Source organism: Wolffia australiana, chromosome 5 (assembly GCF_029677425.1).
Source record: "Wolffia australiana isolate 7733 chromosome 5, ASM2967742v1".
In the NCBI taxonomy this organism is placed as follows: domain Eukaryota; kingdom Viridiplantae; phylum Streptophyta; class Magnoliopsida; order Alismatales; family Araceae; genus Wolffia; species Wolffia australiana.
This window is the reverse complement of record NC_135839.1, coordinates 4151645-4177183: the sequence shown is the minus strand read 5'-3', so window position 1 is coordinate 4177183 and position 25539 is coordinate 4151645. Positions and strand designations below refer to the sequence as shown.

The window sequence follows — 25539 nt, the reverse complement described above, 5'->3', positions numbered from 1 at the left end:
ACCCTAGGAAAGACCAGTCTCAGCCTTGCCAGAATGGCGATGCTCCATAATACATATCTGACTTTCTGTGCCAATTCAGACCCTTACCATAGATGTCACGTAATAACTCGACGACCAAATCCTCCCGTGGATTCATAATTCTCTTCACCCATTTGGTGAGTAGTGCCGTGTTCATGCTCTGCATGTGTAGGACCCCCAGACCTCCCATCTTAATTGGGCGGCATACTTTATTCCATGCCACCATTGCCAAGCCCCCTCTTTGTTCTGGCCCAGATCCTCTCCATAGAAAACGCCTCATCATGCCTTCTATTCTCTTCCCGACTCCAGCGGGCATCTTGAATACAGAGAGATAGAAAATCGGAATGGTTGATGAAACTGACCTCAGTAGCACCAGTCGTCTCCCTCTAGATAATACTTTTGCTTGCCATCCCTCTAGTCGTCGTTCCACCTTCTCAATGACCGGTTGCCAATCAGCTTTCGTCATCCTCCCCTTCGTTAGTGGTAGGCCCAGCTATCTCATTGGAAGCCGCCCGATTGGTGTTCCCAGAATCTCCACACACTGTGCTTCTTCTTCTTGCGAGAGCCCATTACTCATAAAAGCTGATTTGGTCCTGTTTATTTGGAGTTCCGAGAAACCTGCAAACAGATCAAGTATGATGGATAAGTTCCTCGCTTCCCTCACCGAGCCTTCGATGAAGAAAGTGGTGTCATCAGCGTATTGAAGCAGGGGAATTCCATTTGATTGCTCATATAGTTGATAGCCTTGCAGCAAGCCCTTTGTGCATGCTTGCTCAGTACATACTGCGAGTGCGTCTACTGCCAAGACAAACAGTAACAGTGCCAATGGTTAGTCTTGTCTCACTCCTTGTTGAGGTTGTATTTGGCCACCTTCTGGGCGTCCGTTTACCAGCACCGTACAGGAGTGCGATGTGATGCATCTCTTCACCCAGATTATCCATTCCTTGGGAAAGGCCCTCCTCTTCATGGATGCCCATAGGAAATCCCAGTCTAAAGAGTCGTAGGCCTTGGCAAAATCGACCTTCCACATGAACCCTCGCGTTCCCTTCCTCTTCCATGCAGCTATTATTTCCCCGGCTGTTACTGCACTATCCACCAGTAGCCTGCAGGGAATAAAGGCTGACTGAGCAGGTCCAACCAGTTCACCAATCATGGCTCTCATCCTGTTTGCTAACACCTTGGCAATAATCAAATACATTGAATTTGACAATGAAATGGGTCTAAAATCTTCAATTTTTTCTGCCCCTTGGCCTTTCGGCAAGAGGAATATATGAGATCTATTGATCTTCTCCATGTTTCCTCTTCCCTCTCTAATTTCATCAAATGTGGCCATCATATCTGGACCGACCAGACTCCAACATTGGCCGTAAAAGAAGACTGGGATGCCATCTGGACCCAGAGCTCCCTCCCCATTCAACCCTTTAATCGCTGCCTTGACCTCGTCTTCTGAAAAAGGTTGGATCAATTCCTCTTGATGTTCAGGGCTCACCCTCCTTGCCCCTTTGCCGCACCACCTCCATCTACTCCGTTTTCCCTTTCTGTAGAAGGATCTGAAATGGTCTGCAATGGCTTGCCCCACTGCCTGTGTAGCAGTGTGTTCCTTCTGTCCCACCTTTATTTTCAATATTTGGTTTGTACGTCTCCTGCCATTCGCCACCAGATGGAAAAATCTCGTGTTTGCGTCCCCTGCGTGTAGCCATAATTGTCTTGACCGCTGTCTCCAATCCATCTCCAATTTCTTGTCTTCCTCCACTACCACGCCCTGCCATCTTCTACGTTCTTGAACCTCTTCTCCCTCTAGATTCCTGATGTCTTCCAAATCATCCAATTGCCTTGCTTTGACTAGAGCATCATTCCTCCTCTTTTTCAGTGATGTCTAGAAGAAGATGGTGAAGGATATTCTAAAAGAAGATGGTTGCAGTTATGTCTCGACCGGGCTAGTGACAGAAAGGGTGCGAGGGAAACTTGGTTAAAAAGAGAAATAGAATTTCGTTTCATTTTGTGGTTTTGGTAGCTGTTGTATGTATGCAAGATTGGACTAGACAAGACACACGTGCCCTTTTCTTGGGGATATATTAAACAACTAGGAAAGTACACACAAAGGAGGGTAAAATACTTTCAATAACTTCTATGAAAAAATGCTCTTCAAATAAATTTATTTAAAAAATGCTTTTCAAATATTAACAGACTGTTTGAAACCAGTATTTTGTTTCTAACATGGTTCATGCTTTCTATTCTGTCTCTGAGCACCTACTAGGTAGGTATCATAAAATTTTTAGTCCCCTTTCTTTCATGCGTACCTTGTATTGGATGACAGAAAGTTCCAGGTTTTCATGAATACTGTGCAAAGGTCAAGGAGCACATAGGAGATGCTTGTGGTGCCCAAGGATCTTTGCATTCCACAGAATCTGATCTTTTGGCATATTCCATTGACAGCATAATTCAACAAGCCAACCTGCAAAAGCGACTAGTAAGAAAAATGCAATGAAACTTCGTCGAGTTAAAATTTTGGGTTGCGAGTGACTATGTTCTTTTCCAGGGGAATTGGAAAAAAGCTAACTTGATATATTTAAAAGGAATCGACATGGTGAAGGATAAGCAAGATCTACATGCCTTTTGTCTTCTCTACACACACTTTGCCAGATTTAGGTTTTTGGTGAGTATTTTGTGTTTTTGTTGTCAAGACGCTTCCAACTTAATGCACATTTTTTTTACATTTTGCGATCTACATTACAAAGAGAAGTGCCTGTGGCTCAGCATGAAACTTTATTGTTTTTTTTTTTTTTGAAACGAAAAAGGGGGTCACCAGTAAGACGGTGCCCCTATTGCCATAACTATGTAAATCATTACAAGGTATGGATGCCTAGAGGCGAAACGCGGTTACATGCCGCGGCACCACACTGAAGCGAGAGCCCTGGCGTCTTGTATGACTGCCAGAGCTACTGGTAGTCGACTCCGGAAGATGACCTCATTTCGGTGAAGCCACAAGGTCCAAAGGATGGCAAAGAGTCTTGGCCACTCGGCTTCACTCCGGTATGGCCCGCCCCGGAGCGATGTCCAGAAGGACTCTACCGATCGGGTGGCCACACCCGGGATCTCTTCCGTAGTCCACACCTCCCGCGCCAGGGGGCAGCGGAAGAACAGATGGTCGCAGTCCTCGAATTCCCCTCTGCACAGGGCGCACTCGGCTGATTCCCCCGATCTCCATTTTCGCCGTACACTTCGCGTAGTGAGTCGACGCCTCAGCAGCAACCAGCCAAATATCTTCACGGTCAAGGGGATCTTCCCCTTCCAGATGAGGCGACACCCCCCGGGGAGGTCTGGGACAGCCGGGGAGTGAGACTGACAGAGCCGTGAGTATACCGTTCTCGCGGAGAAAACTGCTCCCCGCCATATGACCCGGTCGGCCCCGTCCTCGGTGGGCGTAAGCTGCCCCAGTGAAAGCTTCAACTCCTGGAGGTCCCTCTGTCGTTGATCTGACAGGTGCCCTCGAAAAGTCGGCGACCATCCCTTGTGCCAGCACACCCGGGCCGCGGCGCGCGGATCCTGTGCTAGCGCAAACAGGCGGGGGTATTTCTCCTTTAGCCTCCCTTGACCCGACCAATCGTCGAGCCAAAAGCGAAAAGTCCCCCCGTCGCCGAGTTGGGGGGTGTAATGCTGCCAGGTCAGCTGGGAGACTTGTGATATTCCTCGCCAGAACGCCGACGGCTGCCGTTGGAGTCTGCCCAGGCTGTGCCTATCCAGGCAGGCTCCGTAGGAATCTCGAATGACCTGAGTCGTCAAGCAGTCCAATGGCTGGAGCATACGGTAGACCCATTTCTACAGGAGAGCCTGGTTGGAGAGCTGAATGTCTCGAATGCCTAGGCCTCCAAATCTGGTTGGTCGGCATATGTCCTTCCAAGCCACCCGCGCTGCTCCCCGACAATCCCCTGGTTGACTGCCTTTCCAGAAGAAGCGCCGCATAATGGATTCCATGCGGGTCTGGACAGCCCCTGGTGCTCGGAATATTGACAAGTAGTGGGTTGGGATGGACGAGAGCACCGCCTTGATGAGAACCAGCCGCCCCCCCTTGGACAGCAGTCTAGACTTCCATCCTTCCAGACGCCGCTCCATGTTCTCAAGAACTGGTTGCCAGTCTTGGTCCCCGATCCGCCCCCCGGAAAGAGGGAGCCCCAGGTAACGGATTGGGAGGGTGTCGATGGGGCTATCGAGAGTGGCTGCGCACCGTCGCTCCGTCTCCGGTGTCATACCAAAACCCACGAATGATGATTTCTGCCGATTGAGTCGAAGACCTGCAAAATCAGCAAACATGTCAAGTAAAGTGGAGACGGTCCCCGCCGCCTCAGCCGATCCCTCGATGAAGAACGTTGTGTCGTCGGCATACTGCAATAAAGGGATTCCCAGGGGCTGGCTAGGAGTTTGGAATCCCCCGAGCAATCCCCTCCCACAGAGCTGCTGAGTGCATACGGCTAAGGCGTCCACGGCAAAGACAAATAACAGTGGCGCCAGCGGGCACCCCTGTCGAACCCCTCGTTGCGGGTGAATCCATCCCCCTTGTGGACGTCCATCAAGCAGGATAGAGAACGCATGGGTTGTCACGCATTGCTTCATCCACTGGATCCACAACTCGGGGAATCTTCGTCGGCGCAGCATTGCCCACAGGAAGCCCCAATCCAAGGAATCATATGCCTTTGCAAAATCCACCTTCCATATGAATGCAGTGGTTCCTCTTCGCTTCCATGCCGCCACGATTTCCCCCGCCAAGACGGTGCTGTCTGTCATCATCCTGCCCGGGATGAAGGCTGACTGATAGGGGCTGACGAGTCCATCAATCACTTCCCGCAAGCGATTAGCCAGCACCTTGGCCATGAGGAGATAGATGGTGTTCGAGAGGGAGATGGGGCGGAAATCACCGATGTCTTCTGCTCCTTGCTTTTTAGGCAACAACACTAGGTGTGATCGGTTAAACCGGGCCATGTTGAGCTCCCCCCTCCATAGTTGTGCCATGGCCTGCAGCAGGTCCGGACCGATTGTGGGCCAAAATTCTTTGTAGAAGAAGACTGGGATGCCGTCGGGTCCCGGGGCCCCCTCAGCGTTGAGGCCTCGTATAGCCGCCTTAACTTCCTCCTCCGTGAATGGGGTGGTCAGGCCCTGTTTTTGAGTCTCCGTCAGCGTGGCTACTCCGCGGCCGGACCATCGCCAGACATGTCTAGGTCCCTTCCGGGAGACGGCGAAAAAGTGTCGTGCAAGAGCCTGGCCAATCTCTGCCGCCTCCGCGTGCACCGTGCCCCCCACACGCACTCTGGCGATCCGGTTCCTCCTTCGCCGCCCGTTGGCACACATGTGGAAAAATCGGGTGTTCGCGTCCCCCTCTTTGAGCCAGAGCTGTCTCGAGTGCTGCCGCCAATCCATTTCTCGTTTGTAATCCTCTTCCGTCACCGTGGATTTGTGTCGACGCCGTCCTTGCATCTCCTCCCCCGTGAGGGGTCTAGTATCTTCAACATCATCCCACTGTTTTATCTGTTCCAAGGCTGCATCTCTACAGCGGCTCCGGTCTGCTCTCCTCTGCTGTTGGGTCGATTTTAGGAACGAGCGGAGGCCACTTAGCTTGGACGGGAGGTCCCGGGCTCCGCCCGCGGAGTGCAGCCATGTCTCCCACCACCGCTGGACATCGTTCCGGAACCGGTCTTCTCGTAGCATTGATCTATCCAGCTTGAAATAATTGGAATCTGGTCTTGGCCATCTGGTCTTGGCCGCCACACTATTGGCGAGTGGTCAGACATTGGTCTTGACAGCGCGACAACTTCAGCCGAGGGGTGTGTCTCCATGAATTCCGTCGATCAGAGGAATCTGTCCAGCCTCGAGAGGGATTGAGGATGGGCGAAGCTGCGCCACGTATACGTGCTATTCGACGGGCCCATTTCCTGAAGACCTTCGGTGGAGATGAAGTCCCAGAGCTGTTGTGACCCACAGTCACGCCCTCCTGCGCCATTTGGTCGATCTCCCGCTTCTAGGGTGACATTGAAGTCCCCCCCTGCCAGTAGGGGGAGACCCCGGAATCGCCCCGCCACCGATTCCAGATCCTCCCATAATTCTGCGCGGTTGGATGGGGACGCCGGGCTGTACACCGAGATGACCACCCATTGCCAATTGTCCATATGGCGCGACAATTTTACCGCCACTAAATGACGCCCTATCCACCTGTCAGCTTCTTCGAAGTGATTCTCAGACCAAGCCACCAACACCCCTCCGGCTCGGCCCATGGCCGGACGTGCCGCGAAGCCCTGGAGGTGTCCCCGCCCCAAGACATTCCAAGTGCGTGCATCACACGTTTCCAGCATGGTCTCCTGGAGGCAAATGACTGTAGCTTCCCATTCCCGGAGATATTGGCCGATTATCCGTCGCCTACGGGCATCTCGGAGCACACGAACATTCCACGAGATGCACTTCATGGGGGAGCCGGTTGGACCTCTTCGTGCTGCGGCAGCAGTTGCACCCCTGCCGCCTTAGCGATCTTTCCCGCGTCTGGGGATATCACGGGTCGGACCGTGGTCCCATTGAGCTCTTCCAGGTAGGTGTCGACCTCTTGCCGGGACATGATCGTGCTTGGCTTCCGATTGCTACCCTTGCGCTTGTAGTAGAGCTGTTGCGCCCCTAGCATTCGCTTCGCACGCCCCATATACACCGCTCGGCTGACCCTGTTGCCGTGGTCCCGATCTTCCCGATTGTGGCTGTGGCTTGTGGCGGTCAAGCCCGCTTGCTGAAGCGTCGCAGGGCTCTGGATGTTGTCCACCACCAGGGGTTGAGGCTGGCCTGAATCCCTGGGAACACGGGCGGAGATTGGGCCCGACAAAGGAGGCGTAGTCGACGTTAGTGTAGGAGCCGGCGTCGTGTCCCCCTCCACGGTCACTGTCCCCCGGGTGGCTATGGGGGACTCATGTTCCGTGTTGAGGGTGGGCGGGTCGTCGGAGGGAGTCGCCGGACCCGTGGTGGAGGGTGGGAAGTGCCTCGACCTTGCCGCCTCTGTGTTGGCCTGCGGCTTCCTCCTGGTAGACGGCGACTGCTCCGTCGCTAGTGGTGACGGCTTCGTGTGGTCATGGGACGACACCGTCTTGCTTTGGGGTGTTGCTTTGGGGGGGGACTTGTCCACCTCCGGCGACCATTCCGCGGGTCTGTCTTCTTGGCCTGCTTGGCCGCTGGATCTCAGTTGCGTCGGCGGAGGGAGGGGCATCGCAACCTGGATCATGTAGGCGACCCCATCTTCTTCGCTGACGACCACCGGCGGGATGGCCGCCCCGGTGGGGACTGCAATCTCGACCGCCACACTATTCGGGTCCCCTGATTTGAGGCCGTTGGAGACGATCGGACGTAGGGCTCCAATAGGCCGTGTTATCTTGGCTACTTGCACCCATGTCCGACGCCCGAATGGGATCCTCCGAAGTATAAGCGGCACAATATGTTGGCTGAGCTTGCTCGCCCCGTCCGCAGGATTTGGCCTGCGCCATATAATCCGGCCGCCTCCGTTGACTTCCTCTTCCCGTCCCCGTAGTGCTTGGAGGTTGGCCCTTGTCAGGTTGCGCATGAAGAAATCGCCCGAGGAAAGTCGATGCACTTCTGCACTCCCCGTTTCTGGCCATTTGGACTGAAGATGTCGCAACACTTGTTCCACCGTTGGCCGACCGCTAGTCACCTCCCCAACTAGGCGTAGAGCCGGCAGGTCTGGTGGGGGCCACGTCCAGGCGGACTCCCGATGGTATGTTCGCGCCTGCGGACAGACTGCCTGTCGGTGCCCCGAGTGGAAGCACAGACGACAGACGACGGGCTCCTGGCACTCCTGAATAAAGTGTCCTCGTGAGAGGCATCGGAAGCACCGCCGCTCGCCCTCCCTGGTGGCTGCGCTGAGAGCAACTGACCGGCGGTGTTCAGCTCTAGTCCATCCCGCTTCCTCTTCCTCGTCGCGCGGGACATCGGCCATTTCCCTGACTACTTCGGCATAGGACCGACGCCTTTTTGTAATTGTTGCCTGGGTCGGTTCAGTCGGGGGATCCGAAACTTGCCAGTTGTGACCGGCCCGAGCTGCTGGATGTGGTGATCGACGTTGCTGGCATGTACGAGGAGGACTGCGTGTAGGGGCCGAAGATCTGTACCGACTTGGCCTTGTCAGTGTGGGCCTCCTTGGCGGTCGACGGGTCTGCCACCCCCTCGGACCTGCCCGATCAGCAGTAATGGCTGTCGGGTGGGAAGGCAGCTGCCGCAGCTGGTGCCGCCGCGGCGACATCGGTCGTTTAGACTGTTGAGTCTGCGGCCTTTTCCAGCCCTGCCGCGGGTGGGAGGTATTGCTACTGCGCGGCGTCGGCAGAGAAAAGCCTCCGCAGCCTCTCCCCCGGCCAGAGCCCGACATGCGGCGGGACGGCTTGGGGGGGGGGGTTGCGGGCTCGGGGCCGCCGGCGGGGGAGTCCGTCAGCGGGGGGGGGGGTGCGGGCTCGGGGTCGCCGGCGGGGGAGTCCGTCCATCTCATGAAACTTTATTGTTGAATTGAACTTCTCTCATGAAAATTCTCTTGCAGCCCACAAGAAGTTCAATGAAACTTTATTGTTGAATTGAACTTCTTGTGGGCTGCAAGAGAATTTTTGGCACCGGCCAGGACCTTTATCAGGCCTAATCCATTTTTCCTGGTCTAGTTAAATAGGTGGCATTTTGAGGAATTAAAATGAATCTCTCTCTTCTTTTGAAGACAATCTTCTTCTTTCAAAGTTTTCTCCATTTTTCTCTTTCTGTTCTCTCTTTCTCTCCATGTTTCTCTTTCTATCATCTCTTTCTCTCCATGTTTCTCATTTCCTGCCTTTAAAAAAAAATTTCTATCTTTTGTGGAAGGGAGATTATTTCTGGTAACACTGAATTATTTCTACTTTGCTTGAAAATGCGCAATAATATGGTAGATTTGCCTTTATGAGAGAAAATAATACTATCTGGTCTTGGTTGTCTGTGATTTTTTCTGAATAAACTTTGTTGTCTGTGATTTTTCTCTATTGAACGTTAAATTAGCACTTGTGAAGGTGGTAGTTAACGACAAAACCAATATTTTAAATTCAATTTGAAGAAACTAAGATTCGTCGAGGGATTAAGGTGAGAGAAGAGAACGTAAACTTCTTTTCACCGAATTAGGGTCACAATGATGTGATAGAGAGGGGGAAGAGAGAGCAACTTAATGGACAAGCTCATTAAGCTAAATGGGGGTGTGATTAGAAATAGGCTTAAGGCTTATTTCAACACTCACCCCTGAGGCTGGAGAGTGAATATCTTTCAGATTCAGCTAGCGAAAACTCCTGGAAGTGTGCCGCCAAAAGGCCCTTAGACAGTAGGTCCATGCACTGCAATGATGAGGAAATATACGAAATGCAGAATCATCGTGACACAAGCTTCTCTTTAGTAAAGAGGTATTCCACTTCTCTTTAGTAAAGTGGTCATGTTGCACCGGTTGTGAGCACTGCCAATTACAGATTTGTTGATGCAAAAGAGTTGAATTGGATTTGCAAGGGGTATGTGCAATTCAGCCAAGTGATTTATGGATGCAATTCATCCAAGTGATTATTAATCCATAAGGATTCAAAAATACCCTGCGCAAGAGCTTGTAGTTCTGTCTTCAAACTAGAATGGACCATAACAGCTAGCCTTTTGTTACACCATGTGATAACCGGAAATTGAGCAACGATCAACTTGGGACCCAACATAATCCGCATCTTTATCTCCATGTGTAATCTACCAGTGGATTTACACAGAATACCTCGGCCAGTAGTGCCCTTGAGGTAGCAAAGTACTTGGTTGATCTCATACAGATGACATGAATTGGGAGCTTGCATTAATCGATGACACCAACAGTAAAGACAATATCAGGACAAGTGTAAGATAATTTTGTTGGCTAGTCGCTGATATTGTCCCCGGTAAACAGAGTCATCGTCATCAGCAGAAGATAGCCGGTGATTAGGCTCAATAGTAGGAAGTGGCTGCAAGTCTACTTTCCCAAGATCCTGAAGAAGCTCAAGAATATACTTCCATGAGCGTTGGAAAAGACCAGTTGAAGAGTAGGCCACTTCAATACCAAGAAAGAAATGCAGAATGCAAAGGCGCTTGATGTCACCCTGGCAAGGTGTTGGTTGGAAGATCGTCAAGGAGTGATTCCCCTTGATGGGCAATGACATCATGAAAAGGTACGATTGCTGTTGCGCTGTGAATACCCAAACAGTTTCATGGAGACTATTTGAGCCCATGCACAGCTTTCTTTCATTTATAGACCAGGTTCAAGTGTGAGCATAGGCCGGATATAACCAAGCACAAGGAGACTATTTGAGCCCATACACCGCTTTCATTAGTTTATAGACCAGGCTCAAGATGAGGTCATAGGCCGGATATAACCAAGCACAAGGAGACTGTATGAGCCCATACACAGCTTTCATTAGTTTATAGACCAGGTTCAAGACGAGGGCATAGGCTGGATATAACCAGATGCAAAGACATAAATTTCCTAATAGAGATGGCCATAAAGAAAGACACTCTTCACATCGAACTGCTGTAAAGACCAGCTGTGATGAGACAGAGAGCAAGGATAGCTTGAACAATATTTATTTTGGCCACAGAACAAAAGTTTCCAAATAATCCACTGCAAAATGCAGAGTATATACCTTGGCAACCAAACAAGCGTTGTACCATTGAAGGGAACCATCTGAGATGTATTTCATAGTATCGACCCAGCAACAGCCCACCTGATGTTTGCCTGACAGGAGAGGGATGAATTTGCAGGCGCAACTCTCAACAATTGCCTAAAATTCCTCCTCCATGGCAAGATGATATGATATTGAATTGTGAACAATGTAAAATAATGTAAAATAAACAACATTCAACTGACTGTGAACAATGTAAAATAAACCTTTGCAATAATTCTTGATACTTTCAAGAATGGATGTTCAATTGCAACTGATTGAGTGATAATGGCTGGGGAAGAGAAGGGAGAAGGAGAGAGAGTTCTGTTGACGTCCTCCTGGAGCATGTCATCCACAGATTGATGGGAGATCTGCAGCAGGTGAGAGAGAGATGAAAGAGGTCTACAGAGAATGTAAAGGAAGAAATAATGAGGACGAGGAGGGTACAACGTGAAGAACAGTAAGGAGCTCCAGAAATGAAATCCCCTTTCTTGTCTAGTGGTGTGATAATGTTTTGCAAGCGGACATGGTTCATATACCAAATCGTCCACAGGACATCTATGATAAAGATGAGGGGATATCATCTTAAGCGTAGACAAATAAATATGTCCGAGAAAATGATGGGCCAAAACTTGTCTAGAGAAATAGGTGAGGAAGTGGCAGTCACAGCAAGTTTGTGAGGGGTGAGGTAGAAACCCCTTCAGTCCTCAGGAAGCGAAGCCATCTTCCATAATACCTTATCAAAACAGAAACGTGAATTAGTGGTAAACATTTACCCTAAAAACATGAGTCAGTGGTAAACATAATATCCTGACCCAATTTCTTGACTAGACAAGAAAGGGAGACAAGATTGATGGTTAGTGGAGGAACCTGAAGAACATTGGTGAGAGTGGTGAGAGAGGGAAGACGGACACAACCTACACCTGCGATGGTAAGGAGATTAGCAGATGCAGTACAAACTTTATAACCGATTGGAGAAGGCCACTTAAGACAACTGAAACTGGGAGTTGTTGCACCGGAGTCAATGCTCTGTGACAAAGGAGAAGTGGAAGAGCAATCAACCAAAGCAGTGAGAATACTTGCCACATCAGTGGAGTCCAGTAGTCGCCAAATCCACTCAATGTTGTCGAGCCTCAAACTAGCTCCATAAGTAAAGATGACTAGAGAAGGTTGAGGATCAGGAAGGAGACAAAGCAGGAGTGGAAGGGAGCAAAAACAAGTACATGCGAGGATGGAGGAAAGCTGGCTGCTGGCGCTGAAATAGCTGCAAGATGAGCCTTGTGAACACCCTCATAACACCTTATTTGCAACTGGTTCACATCTCCTTTGAATGGCCTCAATTCTTATCTTAATTTCAAAATGAGGAGTCAGTTTTGGTACTGATGCCTCCTGATGCAGGCGCCAAGGATGGAGTTTACACAGCCAGGGAAGCAATTCGGGCAATTGTGGGAAAGAAATTCCAATATGAATCATGAAGAAGGCGTAAGTGGATTTCCTCTGGCGGAATAGTATGGAGGACCTCTTTGAGGGTCAAGCTATTTCCATGATGTATAAGCTGACTTTGGAGATGATACCCCTGTGACCCGGAGAGTATATCCTGAAGGAACTGTTATCCGCTCTTACTCCACACTAAGAGTTCAAGGATAACACCACCAAAATAACCAGAGAACAACGAGAGTTAGGGTTCGAGGTAGAGAGGGGGATGATAGTTCGAAGGGGAAAGGATAGATATGGAAGGACGCAGCCTGGTTCTGCTCCCAGCCTCAGTTGCTGCAGCAACTGCCTTGTCGACCAAAAACAACTTACTGCTCTTCTTGTCTCCCGCTTCCCTTTATAGGCCTTTCGCACGTACGAGTTTCTTTCTCACGTGCGCTTTAGGTCTCCAGCTTCCGCTTCCTCCTTTGGTATTTGTTGGCGAAGAATCGGCTGGTATCAGGAGAGACTCACACTCTGGATTAAGTGCCTTGAGGAACTTAAAAACATGGAGTTCAAGTATACAGCCAGGTGGATCTGGAAGCCTGTAATGGTCATGCGCAGCCCATAGACAGGTCTATTCAATTCTGTCGCTCTGCTGGAGCAGAACAGACCAGCAGCCAGCCTCCATATTTAGGGTTTCATAAAGGAAAAAAGACAACTTTAAATTCGTGCTTGAATCTCTGGTTTAAATACCCATGACTTACTTTTTGGGCTTGGGCCCAGGCCCAGGCGTGGATTGGGCCAGAGACTTGGCCTGGGCCGGCCCGAGTTTAAGTATTTTAATTCACATAAAGAGGTCACCTAAACAGTGAAATAAAAGATATAATAAGGGGCTCTGTTTATCAAATTATATTTATACTTTCACGGTATAATTCCCTTGTGTAGGAATGGTAGAGGTGCTCCAAGTCATATATGATTGCCTATTCGTTCTTTTTTTTGGAGAGACTGTCTTGAGCAATATCCCAACTCTCTAGTGCTGAGCCAAGAGGTAGAAATTCACTTGCAATAGAGGGGCGAATACTGCCTAGCGACCATCGATGGAGAACTCTCTGAATGTTGAGCAATTGATCATAGTGAATTTTTGTTTGCATAGGTCTGTCCTCTAGGAGCGGGTGTAAGCCCCCAAAGTAGGCGGCATGTTCTGCATAGAGGCCTGCGTGCTTATTGTGGGGATATGTCCGTGTACTTGGACTCAGGACTTTGAGATAGTCTTTAAGAGTAAACATACGCATCGGGCTGGTGACACCCGACCCTTATCTTTAAAGCCAAGGCCCTTTTGGTGCTCGTGCTCGCACGCAATGGCAACGGATCAGGGCAAGGCGGTGCGCGGGCTGGGCGCATGAGGCTGCTAAGAGTACGCGAGTGTGAGACACACAGGCTGGGAGGCAGAGGGGCAGGCGGCGCACGTGGGAAACGCGCAGGTGCTCATGCATGTGCTGCGACAACGGCGCACTTGCGTCGCGCGCACTGCGTGTGTGGGGCGCAGGATGGGAGACTTCCTGCCAGGAGACTAAGGCATTGGCGCACAAAGAGCGTCGAGATGGATGTGGGCCGCATGGCGCACCGGGGGGATGTGCGTGGCATGCTGCATCCAGTTTGGGGCGCCCAGCACAGCGGTGCATACGCAGACCGCACGCGATGGTGCCAGCGTGGGTGTTTGGTGCGCGGAGCGTCGAGGTTGGGGTTGGACTGGCAGGTGTGTCGAGTGCCAAGGCCCACAGGCGTGCGACGCCCGGCCGGGGGGCACGGGTGTAGGGATGATGCCAGTATGCGCGCGCGCAGGGCTGCGGGCCTCAAGGTGCAAGAGTGACACTACTCAGGCACATGGCACCTCGTCTCATTACTTCGGTATCTTCCCTGGTCTTCCTCCATGTAATGACTACGACTACGATGTTATCGTTTCATGATAGATAACGCAATGACCTTATTCCTGTACGGGGCTGCATCCCCACCTTATCTCCTTAACCCCTTAAGCAATTTGAAGCTATTGCAAAGACTTCCACTGCAACAAAGCAAGGCTGCTCAGTGTTCCTGCTCCAGCACTAAGGCCGGCTCGCGTTCAATCTGGGCCTTGTTCCTAGCTCAGGATTTGACCGAATGACAGTGAGTCATAGTGATCTGAATTCACAATTCCGACAGTTTGAAGACACATATGAGCCACAGTGGCCAGAAACAGTAGGTGTCTGAGCAGATGTTGATAGGCTAGGTGATGCCTGTCCAGAGGAGGCATCAGAGTCACAAACCCCCTCTTAAGAGACGTGAAGAGGTGCATGGATGCATGATATTGACAGAACAGCAAGAGGTACCCAAAGAGATATCTGCATGCATAAGGGTGGGCATCTACTTGTGGCAGAAAGAAAGCCTGCAAGCAGCAGGCTAGATGGGTGCAAGCACAAACAGTGGCAGGGAGAGTGTGGGTCACATGATGGTGGATGGCAGCAGTGCAAGTGCAGGTGGTTATACAGGTTTTACTGGTTTATAGATCAATAAAGATGTTTTTATCTATTGAGGTGATGATAGTGGGATGTTTTATTGTTACAGCAGTGTGAATGGCTGATGGTCAAAAATCATCCCAGCCTTGTCATTGTGGCTGTGACTAGAATTGGTCTGCCTTAGCACAGGATTAGTCAAAAAGTTGGTCTTGGGTCACCATGCATGTGTGGTAATCAGCCATCTCATCCATTGATTCTAGTTTTAGTGCAAAAAAGACAAATCTAAATGATTTACGACTTATTTCTGAAATTTTTTTACGTTGTTTCTTCAAGATTCTATCCAGTGCCATGGCCATCATTGGTGAGTCCTTATTTGTCACCCCTACAGGGTGTGCAGAATGTGAAGGATAAGCTCTACTTGATTTCACAAGAAGAAACATAAATGTTGGGAGTATTTGATTGGTAGTTTGCCCCAACTAGTGTTCCCTGGTATTACAGCCAGTGTTTAGAACCAAGTGTTTTGGATCAGTACTTGTCCATGAAATATATCTAATTAGCTGGGATCCAGTAACTCATATATCTGATATCCAACAACTCTAGTTGGCTTTTGGTAGTTATGACTAACATAGTTCAGTTATTAACAATATATTAATTATCCATAGTATCGTTCACTAATAGTAATTTATTAATACTAATGAATTTGTTTTCCCTCTCTCTTTGAGGTTGCAAACTAATTCTTGATTTCCTTGTATGAAAATTCTGATTCAGGAAACTGGAAACTTAAGAGCAGCAAGAGAGGTTTTTTTTGAGGGGATATCTCGGGCACCTCACTGCAAGTTACTTTATGAGGTTTTTGCAATGGTTTCATTTTACCAGTTAATGAGTTATGTTCTAATCATATGAAATCCTCAGTGCAAGAGATTCCTGACACCTGATTTTTCTTCTTTTTTCTGATGGTACTGATAAATTTGAATCAGTAGCAATTATTTCGTGCAATGCTTCTTATTTAATAAAAAATATAGACTAACGCATCCCGTTGTATAAAATGATATGTTGCTTTTCTTTAAGTGTAGTTAGAACAATCCTACTTGTACTTTGAAGTCGTAAGTTTTGGGAGAGGAGACAACCCATGGGATTGTTGATATTTACACTTTTTAAAACCTTGATTGGTTTCAATGACTCTGTGGAGATAGAGAGTTATATTTGGGGAAAAATATTTGAAGAAGTCACCTTTGTCCTCCTATCATCATCATCATCATCATTTGTTTTCTTTAGGATGAGAATGGCAATGACAAGTTAACCTCATTATCTATGCCCTCATGCAGTAGATGATGACGAGTTGTCATCTTCATTGCGGTGTTGGCGAAAAATGTTGCTTGGCAATGATCAAAGGACAATGACAAGACATTATCCCCATAGAGGTCTATTCTCTTTTCTTTCTGGGTTTCTTCATGGTCAAGCGACATCCTTGAGTTTTCCTCCATATTTGATCTTTGATATGTTCCTGCCTGTTCCACCTGATGTTCAGTCGGTCTCTACCTTGGTTCAGTCTCATTCCGCCACCGTCCATTTCAGTCCTTGGCCATTTGAGCCGGCTCCGCGGCTGTTCGTGTTTCCTGCCAACATTCACGCCGGTGGCACCTCCACTCACATCGTCTCCGCCGGTGCTCCATCAGCTCCACTGGCGTTGACCCCACCACTACTCCTTTAGAACTTGCAGTTGATCATCCTTGATCATGGCAACTGACGACCCCAGAATTGAGTCATTGGTACTATCCTCTGCCATACATACTTCCTGAATTTTGTTTTATAGGATTGAACCTTCTTCAATGACGTCAGTATGGTTAAAAGTTAAGCTTGAAAGGTAAGCTCATGAAGCATCTTTCGGAAGAGCCACCACTTCCCATTGCTTCCCATTATGATCATGGGGTTGATGTTGAGGGCGTTGTCCAGCCATTACTGCTAATTTGACAGTATCAAGCCATCTTTGCTGTTGAATTCTTATCTCTCGACTCCGCGAAGGAGATATGGGACATTGCTCAAGGATCTCACGTGAAGAGGAACAACTTGACCATTATCTATGATCTTGTGACTCTCTCCACAAATTTAGTGTAAGGTCTGTGATCTGTTCAGGCATATAGCATCAAATCAACTTTGCTAGTGGTTCATCGTGATTGACATCTTTAGTAATTTGGCTTCAAGAATGCTTTTCTCTATGGTGATCTTCATGAGGAGGTATTATATCCTTGCCTCCCGGTTAATTGGCCCCTTCTTCGGTGTTACCCTTGGTCTGCCGTCTCAAGAAGGCCCTCAAAGACTTGAAGCAGTCTCCTGGGGCTTGGTTTTCTCGCTTTACATGCTCAATGAAATTATTTGGCTTTTTTCAGGGCAATGGTGACCATATCATTTTCTTTTTTCAGTGCAAAAGTTCATTTCTAGAAAAGATAGCATTGTTGCAGATGAGAGAACATCGGGAAATCCAGAAAAGCTTCAATTTAACCAATTTATGCATGATTATTCACCCAATAATCCTGTGAGTAAACAGATTTGTTGCTGTGCTGCAGTCGTGTCTTCTCTGCTGAATGCTTTGAACTGGTTAACAGACTGTGCAAAGACAATCCAAATCTCTGTCTACAGGTCCTCATGACTGGGTCTCTACATTTAGTTGGAGATCTCCTCAAACTTCTGAGAAAGTGAATCCAAGCAAAGAATGCGTTGCATCTTTTCTCCGAATTAAAAAACGATGCTTAGTTGGCTTCACATCTTGATGGTGAATTTGACATCAAACATCTTGACCCACTTCACTAACTTCTTGGCATTGAGGTGGCTTATTCTGGTATTGGTATTTTTCTTTCCGATCAGAAATATATTTTCTGCCCTTCTTCGGGAGCTGGGGAAGGAGGACTCACAGTTCCTTACCACTTTTAATCAAGTAAATTTCTGGCTTTCTCTGGAAGAGCATTAGGAGACTGTTGATGAAGGAACCCCGTATTAGTTTTTTTTTTTAAAAGAGGGAAGATCACCCGCAAAGGTGATCAACCCATGAATAATAGTATATATATAAGTGATGAGTGCATGACTGACAACCTTGGTCACTTTACCCCCAACTGACCAATAGGAAGTATCGATAGAGACCACCCTTCCCTTTAACATGACATCGTTTCGGTGCTGCCAAAGATTAGTTGGTCAGTTGATATATCTCAATCACCAGTGCCCTTACATTGCTTATGCAGTTGGTGTGTAGAGCCAATTTATGCATGATCTCAAGATGTGTCTTATGCACTCTGCCAATTATGTGCTCAGCTACCTCATGAGCACCATTGGACTTGGCCTTCAGTTCAAGCATATTGGTGGCCGATTTGGACGTTTATACGGTTGCTGATTGTGCAGATTCCCATGTTGATCGATGATCAACAATAGGGTATTTTACCTCTCTTTGAGGCAATTTATTACATCGTGTGGTGACAAGCATTCAGTCTCTCTCGATCCAGTGCTGAAACAGAGTTTAGGGCGAGGAACTCTGCTTATATATCTATGCAATAGCCCATTAACATGGACCCTTTCAAGTTTTCTCTCTTCCTCACTACAAGTACTTTGTAAAAAAACCGTCAATTGAGTTTATGAGTGTTGAGCCTCTTTTCATTCAGGGTTTCTTTAGAGATTACATGAAAAGCGATACATCTGGTGAAGAACGTATCACTTGGTAGGGAGATGGCGTTGAACCTTTGAGTAGGGTTGAGAGAAGATTATGACCAAGCAAGGAAAGGGGAGAGACAGGCCAGGAGACTCATGATTCAAATTCTGCCCTAGCCTACTTTGAGGCAGGCCTTAAGTAGACCTCATGTTGGGCTGAGCCTTTGCGTCAGGCATACTTTCTGTCTGGGCTTCTTCTACTCATGTACTTTGGGCATCGAATTTTATTAGAACTCCCCCCTATGTTGACCTGGTTGTCATCAGTGGCACAAATTCTTGGAGAAGTCAAGAAGGTTCAGTACCGTTGCATAGGAAAGTCGCCTTTTTGTTTATCAAACACCACTTGCAACTCCTTGGTTCATGCAAACATGCCCTTTTTCAGGAGTCGGGTAAACTGCCAGGCAATGGATGCATAGCTAACCACAAATCATTGATAGTAGGCCGCCAAGTTGAGGAAACAGTAGAGTTGAGGCAGAGTGAGGGGTGTCAGCCATTCTTTCATGGCCCACACCTTTTCCATATGAGTGGCCACCCCTTGGGAGGATGTCCACTTAGAATTGCTCACAGGCGAACCCGTCAAGCTTGTTCTTTTGTAAGAGGGAGTCACGGTAAGATGTATTAATGGGACCCATGGGGTAGCCCTTCGGGGTATGGAATACGGGAGGAAATTGGCGCTACAGAGTGCAAGGGTCTCTGTCGATTTCAAAGGAGGGCAGTGAGGGGCTCAATGGCAAGATGTAAATCATGTTCAGTGTCCCTAGAGCAGGATTGTACGGCTGTCGTGCATCCATCTCGAGGTGACAAGCCACGGTTACTCCAAGATGGCGTTGGTACTGTGCTCGTGGATGGGTAAGAAGGCGATGACCAGACATGTAGCCTTGAAGCATGATAGGGATGTCCAGAACTTGTACCTACCCCTCGGAGACAATGATGTTCCCATTGTGAATCTAGTACGGGGATGACTGACTGAAAGGGAGACCCTGTTCCTAGGCAAGGTGGTGGCCAATGAAGTTTGGTGTCGCTCCTGTGTCAATAAGCACCCTCAAATCACACCCCTGAATGGTTCAGGACCTATGGCAAGGTGAGACCCAAAGCCGTCAATGACTTGGATAGTGCCCAACTAAGCGTCAACATTAAGGTTTTTCTCCAGTGCATGATTGTCTTCATTCTTGGCAGGTGCCTGGTCATCAAGCTGTAATGTGATGATATGGTGGTGCAAATCCTTCCGGCAACGATGACCCAACGTGATGATTCCCATTGCAGTGGAAACAAAAACCCTGGGCTTGGCAATGAAGAAATTCATTCTCCATGAGGTGAAATTGGCATGCGGGGAGAGGTTGATCCGGGCCTGGGGCTAGGGATCCTGATGCAGTTTGAGGTGGCCTAAGTGGCACCCCTTAATGGGGACGTAACTATCACCTGTCCGTGCATCACCCTAGTCCTGAAAATCAGAGAGTGGACTTGGCCTCGAAGTCATAATCAATGAGTTCAGTGGTTGACCATGGCTGGAAAAGATTGACCTCAGCTCGTAGAGCATGACAGAGAGCAGTGTGTAGTGCGTGCATCACCATGTCATCTGCCAAGTCAGGCAGATAGCCTAAGGGTTCCATGAAGACGGCTACCAGCTTGTCCATGGATTTGGTTTGCTGTAGGTGGAACAGATGTTAATATGAATCCAGGGTTATAAGCTATAACAGCTATTCAGTAACCTTCTGAAATCATCCCAGTTGTGGAAACTGGTTCGGTTATGTAGAACCATGTAGAAGTATTCTCGTCTAAGACAAGTTGCAAATGCTTGAAGTCATCAATAGGGGCAGCACAGGAGTATTGCTCCATACAACGCAACAACTGGTCTGGATCCTTGTTGGAGAGGATCGGTTGCTCGTTAGTGCGGTGTCAAGGACATGCACATTTATTGGTCGGTAGATTAGGATGGCGGAATTAACCATGATGTGGTCTTCAGGGAGGAGGGTGCCAGGAGTCCTCGGAGAAGGTACCAGCGTCATCCACATCATTGTTGGGATGCCCCCAACCTAGCTCGGCAACTGGATCATGACATTGAAGCACTGGGGGCAATCGGTGGGGTATAGCTTGCTGGGCTCCCTCATGTTCATAGCATGTTCCATCCCATTTGGGCTGCAGGAATGGGCAACCTGCAACGATCTGGTGGATCAAGGCGATGGAGCAGAGGACCTGTTGGCCTCTATGAGTGAGCCGATCCCACCCAGCTCAAAGACCCAGTGGCCTGGGTTGTGGTAAAATTGAGGGAAAGCTCATCTGGGTGTACCCCTGGGTTCCCACCCAAATCCCATCAGACCCGACAACATTTGAATCCCCACCACAAGATAAGTGGGTGGGGCCCATTCTGTCGGGTCTGTTTCCTGGAGTAGTAGGGTGTCCAACTACACTTAACCTGCGTCAGTGGGCCTTTAGGGTTTGCCAACGTGAGGGTTTCTCCTCCATAACCAAGGCCTATCAAGAGAGGAGCAGTGGCCAGAGTGGCAGCCGAAGGTCGGTAGTAGGGTGGTGGACATGGTGATGGTTTAGTGTATGGATGCAAACAGGATGGTAATTTCGTCCATGGACGAAATAATCGTGTCGTCCAGGAGTGCAGACAATTGACGAGAAGAAGAATCGCCCTCCTGTCATGGGTCTTGGATGGCAGACGGGACAGTTTCTGCGTCCTGCAGGAGTCATGTATGATACATGTATCTGCCTGAGAGCTCCAGCTGAAATTTGACACGTGCTGTGCCACGCGTCAAATTCCGAGTGGCCTATCACACTGCCTCGTCCCGGACGTGCGATGGGACGAGAATATCTTGGACGGGAGAGTTTTCGGATGGGACGGGACGTGGACGAAAATATTTGGGATGTTACAAACTCTGGACAGAGCTTCTAAAAGTTGGGATGTAGAATGGGACGATCTATGTCCTGTCCTGTTCTTCGTCCACGTCCTGGACAATCGTGCACTATAGGTGGTGGCAGCAGTGGCTAGAGTGGCAGCTGAAGGTCAGTGGCAGGGTGATGGATGTGGTGGGAGTGGCAGGAGGCCCTGATCATCGTTGTCAGAGACGGAGTCATGCATGACCTAGTTCTGGGCAGGAGCAGGATTTGTATGGAGCAGGAGGGCTCGTTATGGTGGGGTCGGCCGGAGGCACCCCGCTGAAGGACTGCACAAGCACAGGGCTTGCTGCTACTGGAGGAAATCCTCGAAATCCCATGTGATTTCTTTGATTTCTTATTGTGATAGAAGTCCTCTCTAGTCAGGCCTCCTATATTTTTTGATGCCTTAGATTGGAATGTGTAAACTGAACCAATTAAGAGGACTGAAATGACACGAGAAAAACTGAGGAATATGAGAGATTTGATGACTGAGCAATGAATGGAGGAAAAAACAGAGTAGAATTCCATACACCAGGTCTTGGGCCCCAATCTCTTCTGTTAACCTTTTTGATGACCATCATGCCTTCCTGGTTGTCTCATTTCATCGTTCGAATTGTTTCATATTAGTTGATTTCTTCATTTGTCACATATCATTTGAATCCTTTTTCTTTGGCAAATATCATAACTACCTTATTTCACATTTTTATTCTTCTGTGTATCTAGAACCTTAATTTTCTTTATTGTGTTTGCCAGGAATTAATTAAATTCATGTGTACTCATTGTGCAAAAGGAGACGTAAGTCTTGTTGACACTCTAGTCAGTCGTGCCCTAGAGCCAGAACCCGGTACATCACTCACTTTAAGCCCTTCTGAGAGAGAGGAAATTTCAAAATTATTGTTGGAGGTATACCAATCTTTGCCATCTTTTTATGTTGTTCATGTTTGGAAATAGAGGTTTTCTGCGGCATGTTGGAGGCTTTACTATTAACTAGAATGATATTGCATTCTGCGTGCATCTTGCTTGAATAAAAATTGAATATTTTATTAATAAAAAATTAAATTTAATTAAAATTTGATTTTTTTATCTTTTAATTCAAAAAATAGAAGAAAAATAGAAAAGAGATGGTTAGAACCAATACATTCTAGTTATGGTTTCAGACATCTGGATATCTCAATCTAACTAATGTGTGAACACCATAAATCATTATTCTTAAAAAACTGCCCGTTGTTTACGACCAATTTTTTTACGACATGAACTACTTTTTTTTTATGTTGATCCAACTTGGTCCTATTGTCTCATGATCAGTCTCATCCTTTGGTGCCTACTGATCAGTTGGTTTGGGGGTCTGGCCACCATTCATTTAAAGCTTTTGGTTTTGTTTCATTCATTCATATCCATTCCATTGTTATTTCACCTTAGTGTGGGTTTGCTTGCTCCTTGTGGCATAATATCCTTGCGACATAAAATATATGCCCCTATCTTTATATGCTTCTTAGCTCAGCTTTCTCATTGAAATTCATCTTCCAAACAGTTTGTGGATCTTTGTGGGACTCCTCATGAAATCAGAAAGGCATGGGCTCGTCACTGGAGAGTCTTTCCACCCATTGTTCCAGCTGCAGATAACCCCAATATTTGGGAAGAGTCCAAGAGGATGACTATTAGGAAAGATCCAGAGTGGGAAGCAACTTCAAAAGGCAATCTTCTCACCACAGGACTAGGAAAAGAAACTAACCTGGGCTCTCAAGGTGATAAGGAGAATCTGAAACCATCCCTTGAGAACATTTCATCATGTCATCCTCCCTATGATAAACCATCCCCTAGTGGACCCATGTCCAAAATGCGAGGAGAAAAAGAAGAATCCAATGTGATAGGCCAGCAATACCACAAACAGACTTCAATTCCTTCTGTGCCTCATATTCAGCATCAGCAGTCTGCAATTTATGCTGGATTTGACCCAGCAAGCGCAATGGCATATCCTCAGCCAAATTATGTTACCCATGACCAGGTACCAGTCTCAAGTCAGTATCAGCAGTATCAGTGGCCTGTAGTCTACCAAGTTCAGGGTGAGGATGGAAGTAGCAGCAGCCAGCATCATCCTCAGATACTAACGTATCAGCAGTATCAGGCCCAGTATTGGCATCATTACTACCAGCAACAGCAGCTGTACTACATGCAGCAACATCAGCAACAAGAAAGACCACATCAACAGCAGCCGAATAGCCAGGCAAAATTCCTTGAATTGCATCAGGTACGAGAGAAAACGGGAGTTGAACATTTTCAGCAGCAGAAGCAACAGCAGGAAGATGCTGTTCAGAAGACATGATACCCCCATATATCTGGTGTGGATTTATTAAAGACTGAAAGAAAGAGTGCAGATCGGCAATTATCCATACCCACCAGGAACAACAGTAGCAGGGTCTACTTGTTCTACTATAGAGGCAGAAGCAGGAGGAAGAGAAGCAGCTGAAACATAATGCTGGAGAGTATAAAAGGTCTGCTTGGTCTTTGATATAATTGGATAAAAGTTCTGGTTGAACCATGTGAATTGTATGCTTTACTCACTCTGGCAATGCTCTTCGTCGCAAGGAAATACTTGCTTTGGTCAGAAAAGAGGAAATCTCATGCAGGTTTGCCTTTTCTTGTTATTAGTGTATAAACAATTTCCATGTAATCCTAATGTTTATCTGATCTCAACTGCATGGAGGACAGTTTTTTCACTTTTCAGTTCTATGTATACATCATATTACCTTTGAAATAAAGGAATTTTGAGAGGATATTCTTGGGAGTTTGAAATTTACTTGGAAAATATCTATGTGGTGTTTTTGAATTTCATGTAGAAGGTAAATAAATGTTCATATCTATCTTGAAAGAGTTAAAAAATCATTCAGTAGTTTGGGGGGGAAACCAATAATGTATGAGAAAGCCAGAAAATCAGAAGATCTGATGAAGCCAGACTTTTTTTCCAACCTTTTTTCCATGGTGAACTAATTTCTCAGTCATTGAAATGCACTCTGAAAGTAAAGAAAAGAGATTGATTGTGCTGCCAGCTGGATCTCTGGAACCTATGTCTGGTATCAAGAATGCTGCGATTGTGAGGCACATCAGCAGGTATTGGGGGTATAAAAGCCTAATTAATTATAATCATTATTGGTGTCCTTTCATGCTGACAATTTTAGCCGATGAATTTCTGTGAAGCCATAAAAATGTTTTGACCCATCATATCGTTAATGTTTTTAGATATATTTAATTCTATGCATTAATTAAAATATTTAGGTATGTTTATAAATATTACTTTTTATATTATGCCTGGCATTTGGGAACTCTTGACAAAAATATCCATAACTGATCCTTATATATTTGCAATAGAGCATGGGATCACCTTTCTAAGCAATATAGGTGAAAAATCCTATCATTTAATCTTCAACAAGACCAATATCATAATAGACGCATGTCATAAGCATCTTATCTAAGTATTAAAGATGAGATAAATTTTACTTATGATTCGTTGTTAATTGATCAATACAATGTAATGAACAGGAGTGGGCTTAGATTTTCCTAAACGAGCGTAAATAGTATCATCTTTAACTTCCTTTTCCATATATGCTTTTCATCTAAATGTGTCACTCAAAATATTTAAAATATTTGAAAGCCTAATGATGAATTTTATTTTCACTTCTTTCACTTTGTCAATTTCTGACTCTGAATCTTTACTCCATATGTTGGTTATCCTGAAACAAAGAATATTAACAATGATGGAAACAAGGTAAATGACTCCTAGAAGTTAAATACAAAGGAAGACATTGTATTTACACAACTTGGAGTAAAGGATTCCAAGAAGTCCCTGAATGGAAGGTTTCCCTTTGGAATAAACGGCTCTGAGTTGTCTCTAAATGCCAGGTTGCACTTTGGAGTAAATAACTCCAAGGAAGTCCCCAAATGCCAAGTTTCTCTTTGGGTAAATGACTTCAAGAAGTTTGGAATTACAGTAGTTAACCATCACTTTATTCCTATTCCATCTCTAAATAGGATTTTATAGCCTTCATATATTTCAATTCAATCTGCTTGGGAAATGTCAGATGATCCCATGATACCGTATCTGGTTTAAAAATGAACTTATCATCCCACAAGTTTCCAAGGTAGTATTTTCTAACAAAACCCTACATTACTCTTTGAGTGTGAAACGTTATATTTAAGGCACATCATAGACATTCTCGCCTCAAGGGCTGTGACATAGATGTGGAAGTAAATTTATTTTTATCCAATAAAATAGATGTGGAATATGAGGAAATAAGCGGTGCAAAGTCAGCTGTTAGAATTTAGGCAATTAATGACAACCAATG

General features: G+C 47.0%; 1 protein-coding gene across 3 annotated transcripts in view; it reads left to right on the top strand.

Annotated features, from left to right (window-relative positions):
- LOC144702972 (pre-mRNA-processing factor 39-2-like) overlaps window positions 1-23973 on the top strand; it is a 42927-nt gene extending 18954 nt beyond the window's left edge. Inside the window, exons 8-12 of one of the 3 annotated variants that reach the window (XM_078575012.1) lie at window positions 2369-2488; window positions 2558-2674; window positions 15392-15472; window positions 21953-22102; window positions 22731-23973. In XM_078575012.1, the coding sequence (XP_078431138.1) occupies window positions 2369-2488; window positions 2558-2674; window positions 15392-15472; window positions 21953-22102; window positions 22731-23522 (1260 nt within the window). In that variant the 3' untranslated portion in view covers window positions 23523-23973. Of the gene's footprint in view, window positions 1-2335; window positions 2489-2557; window positions 2675-15391; window positions 15473-21952; window positions 22103-22730 lie in introns of all 3 variants that reach the window. The other 2 variants (XM_078575011.1, XM_078575013.1) reach the window with 2 other exon arrangements.
- The last annotated feature ends 1566 nt before the right edge of the window (window positions 23974-25539 follow it).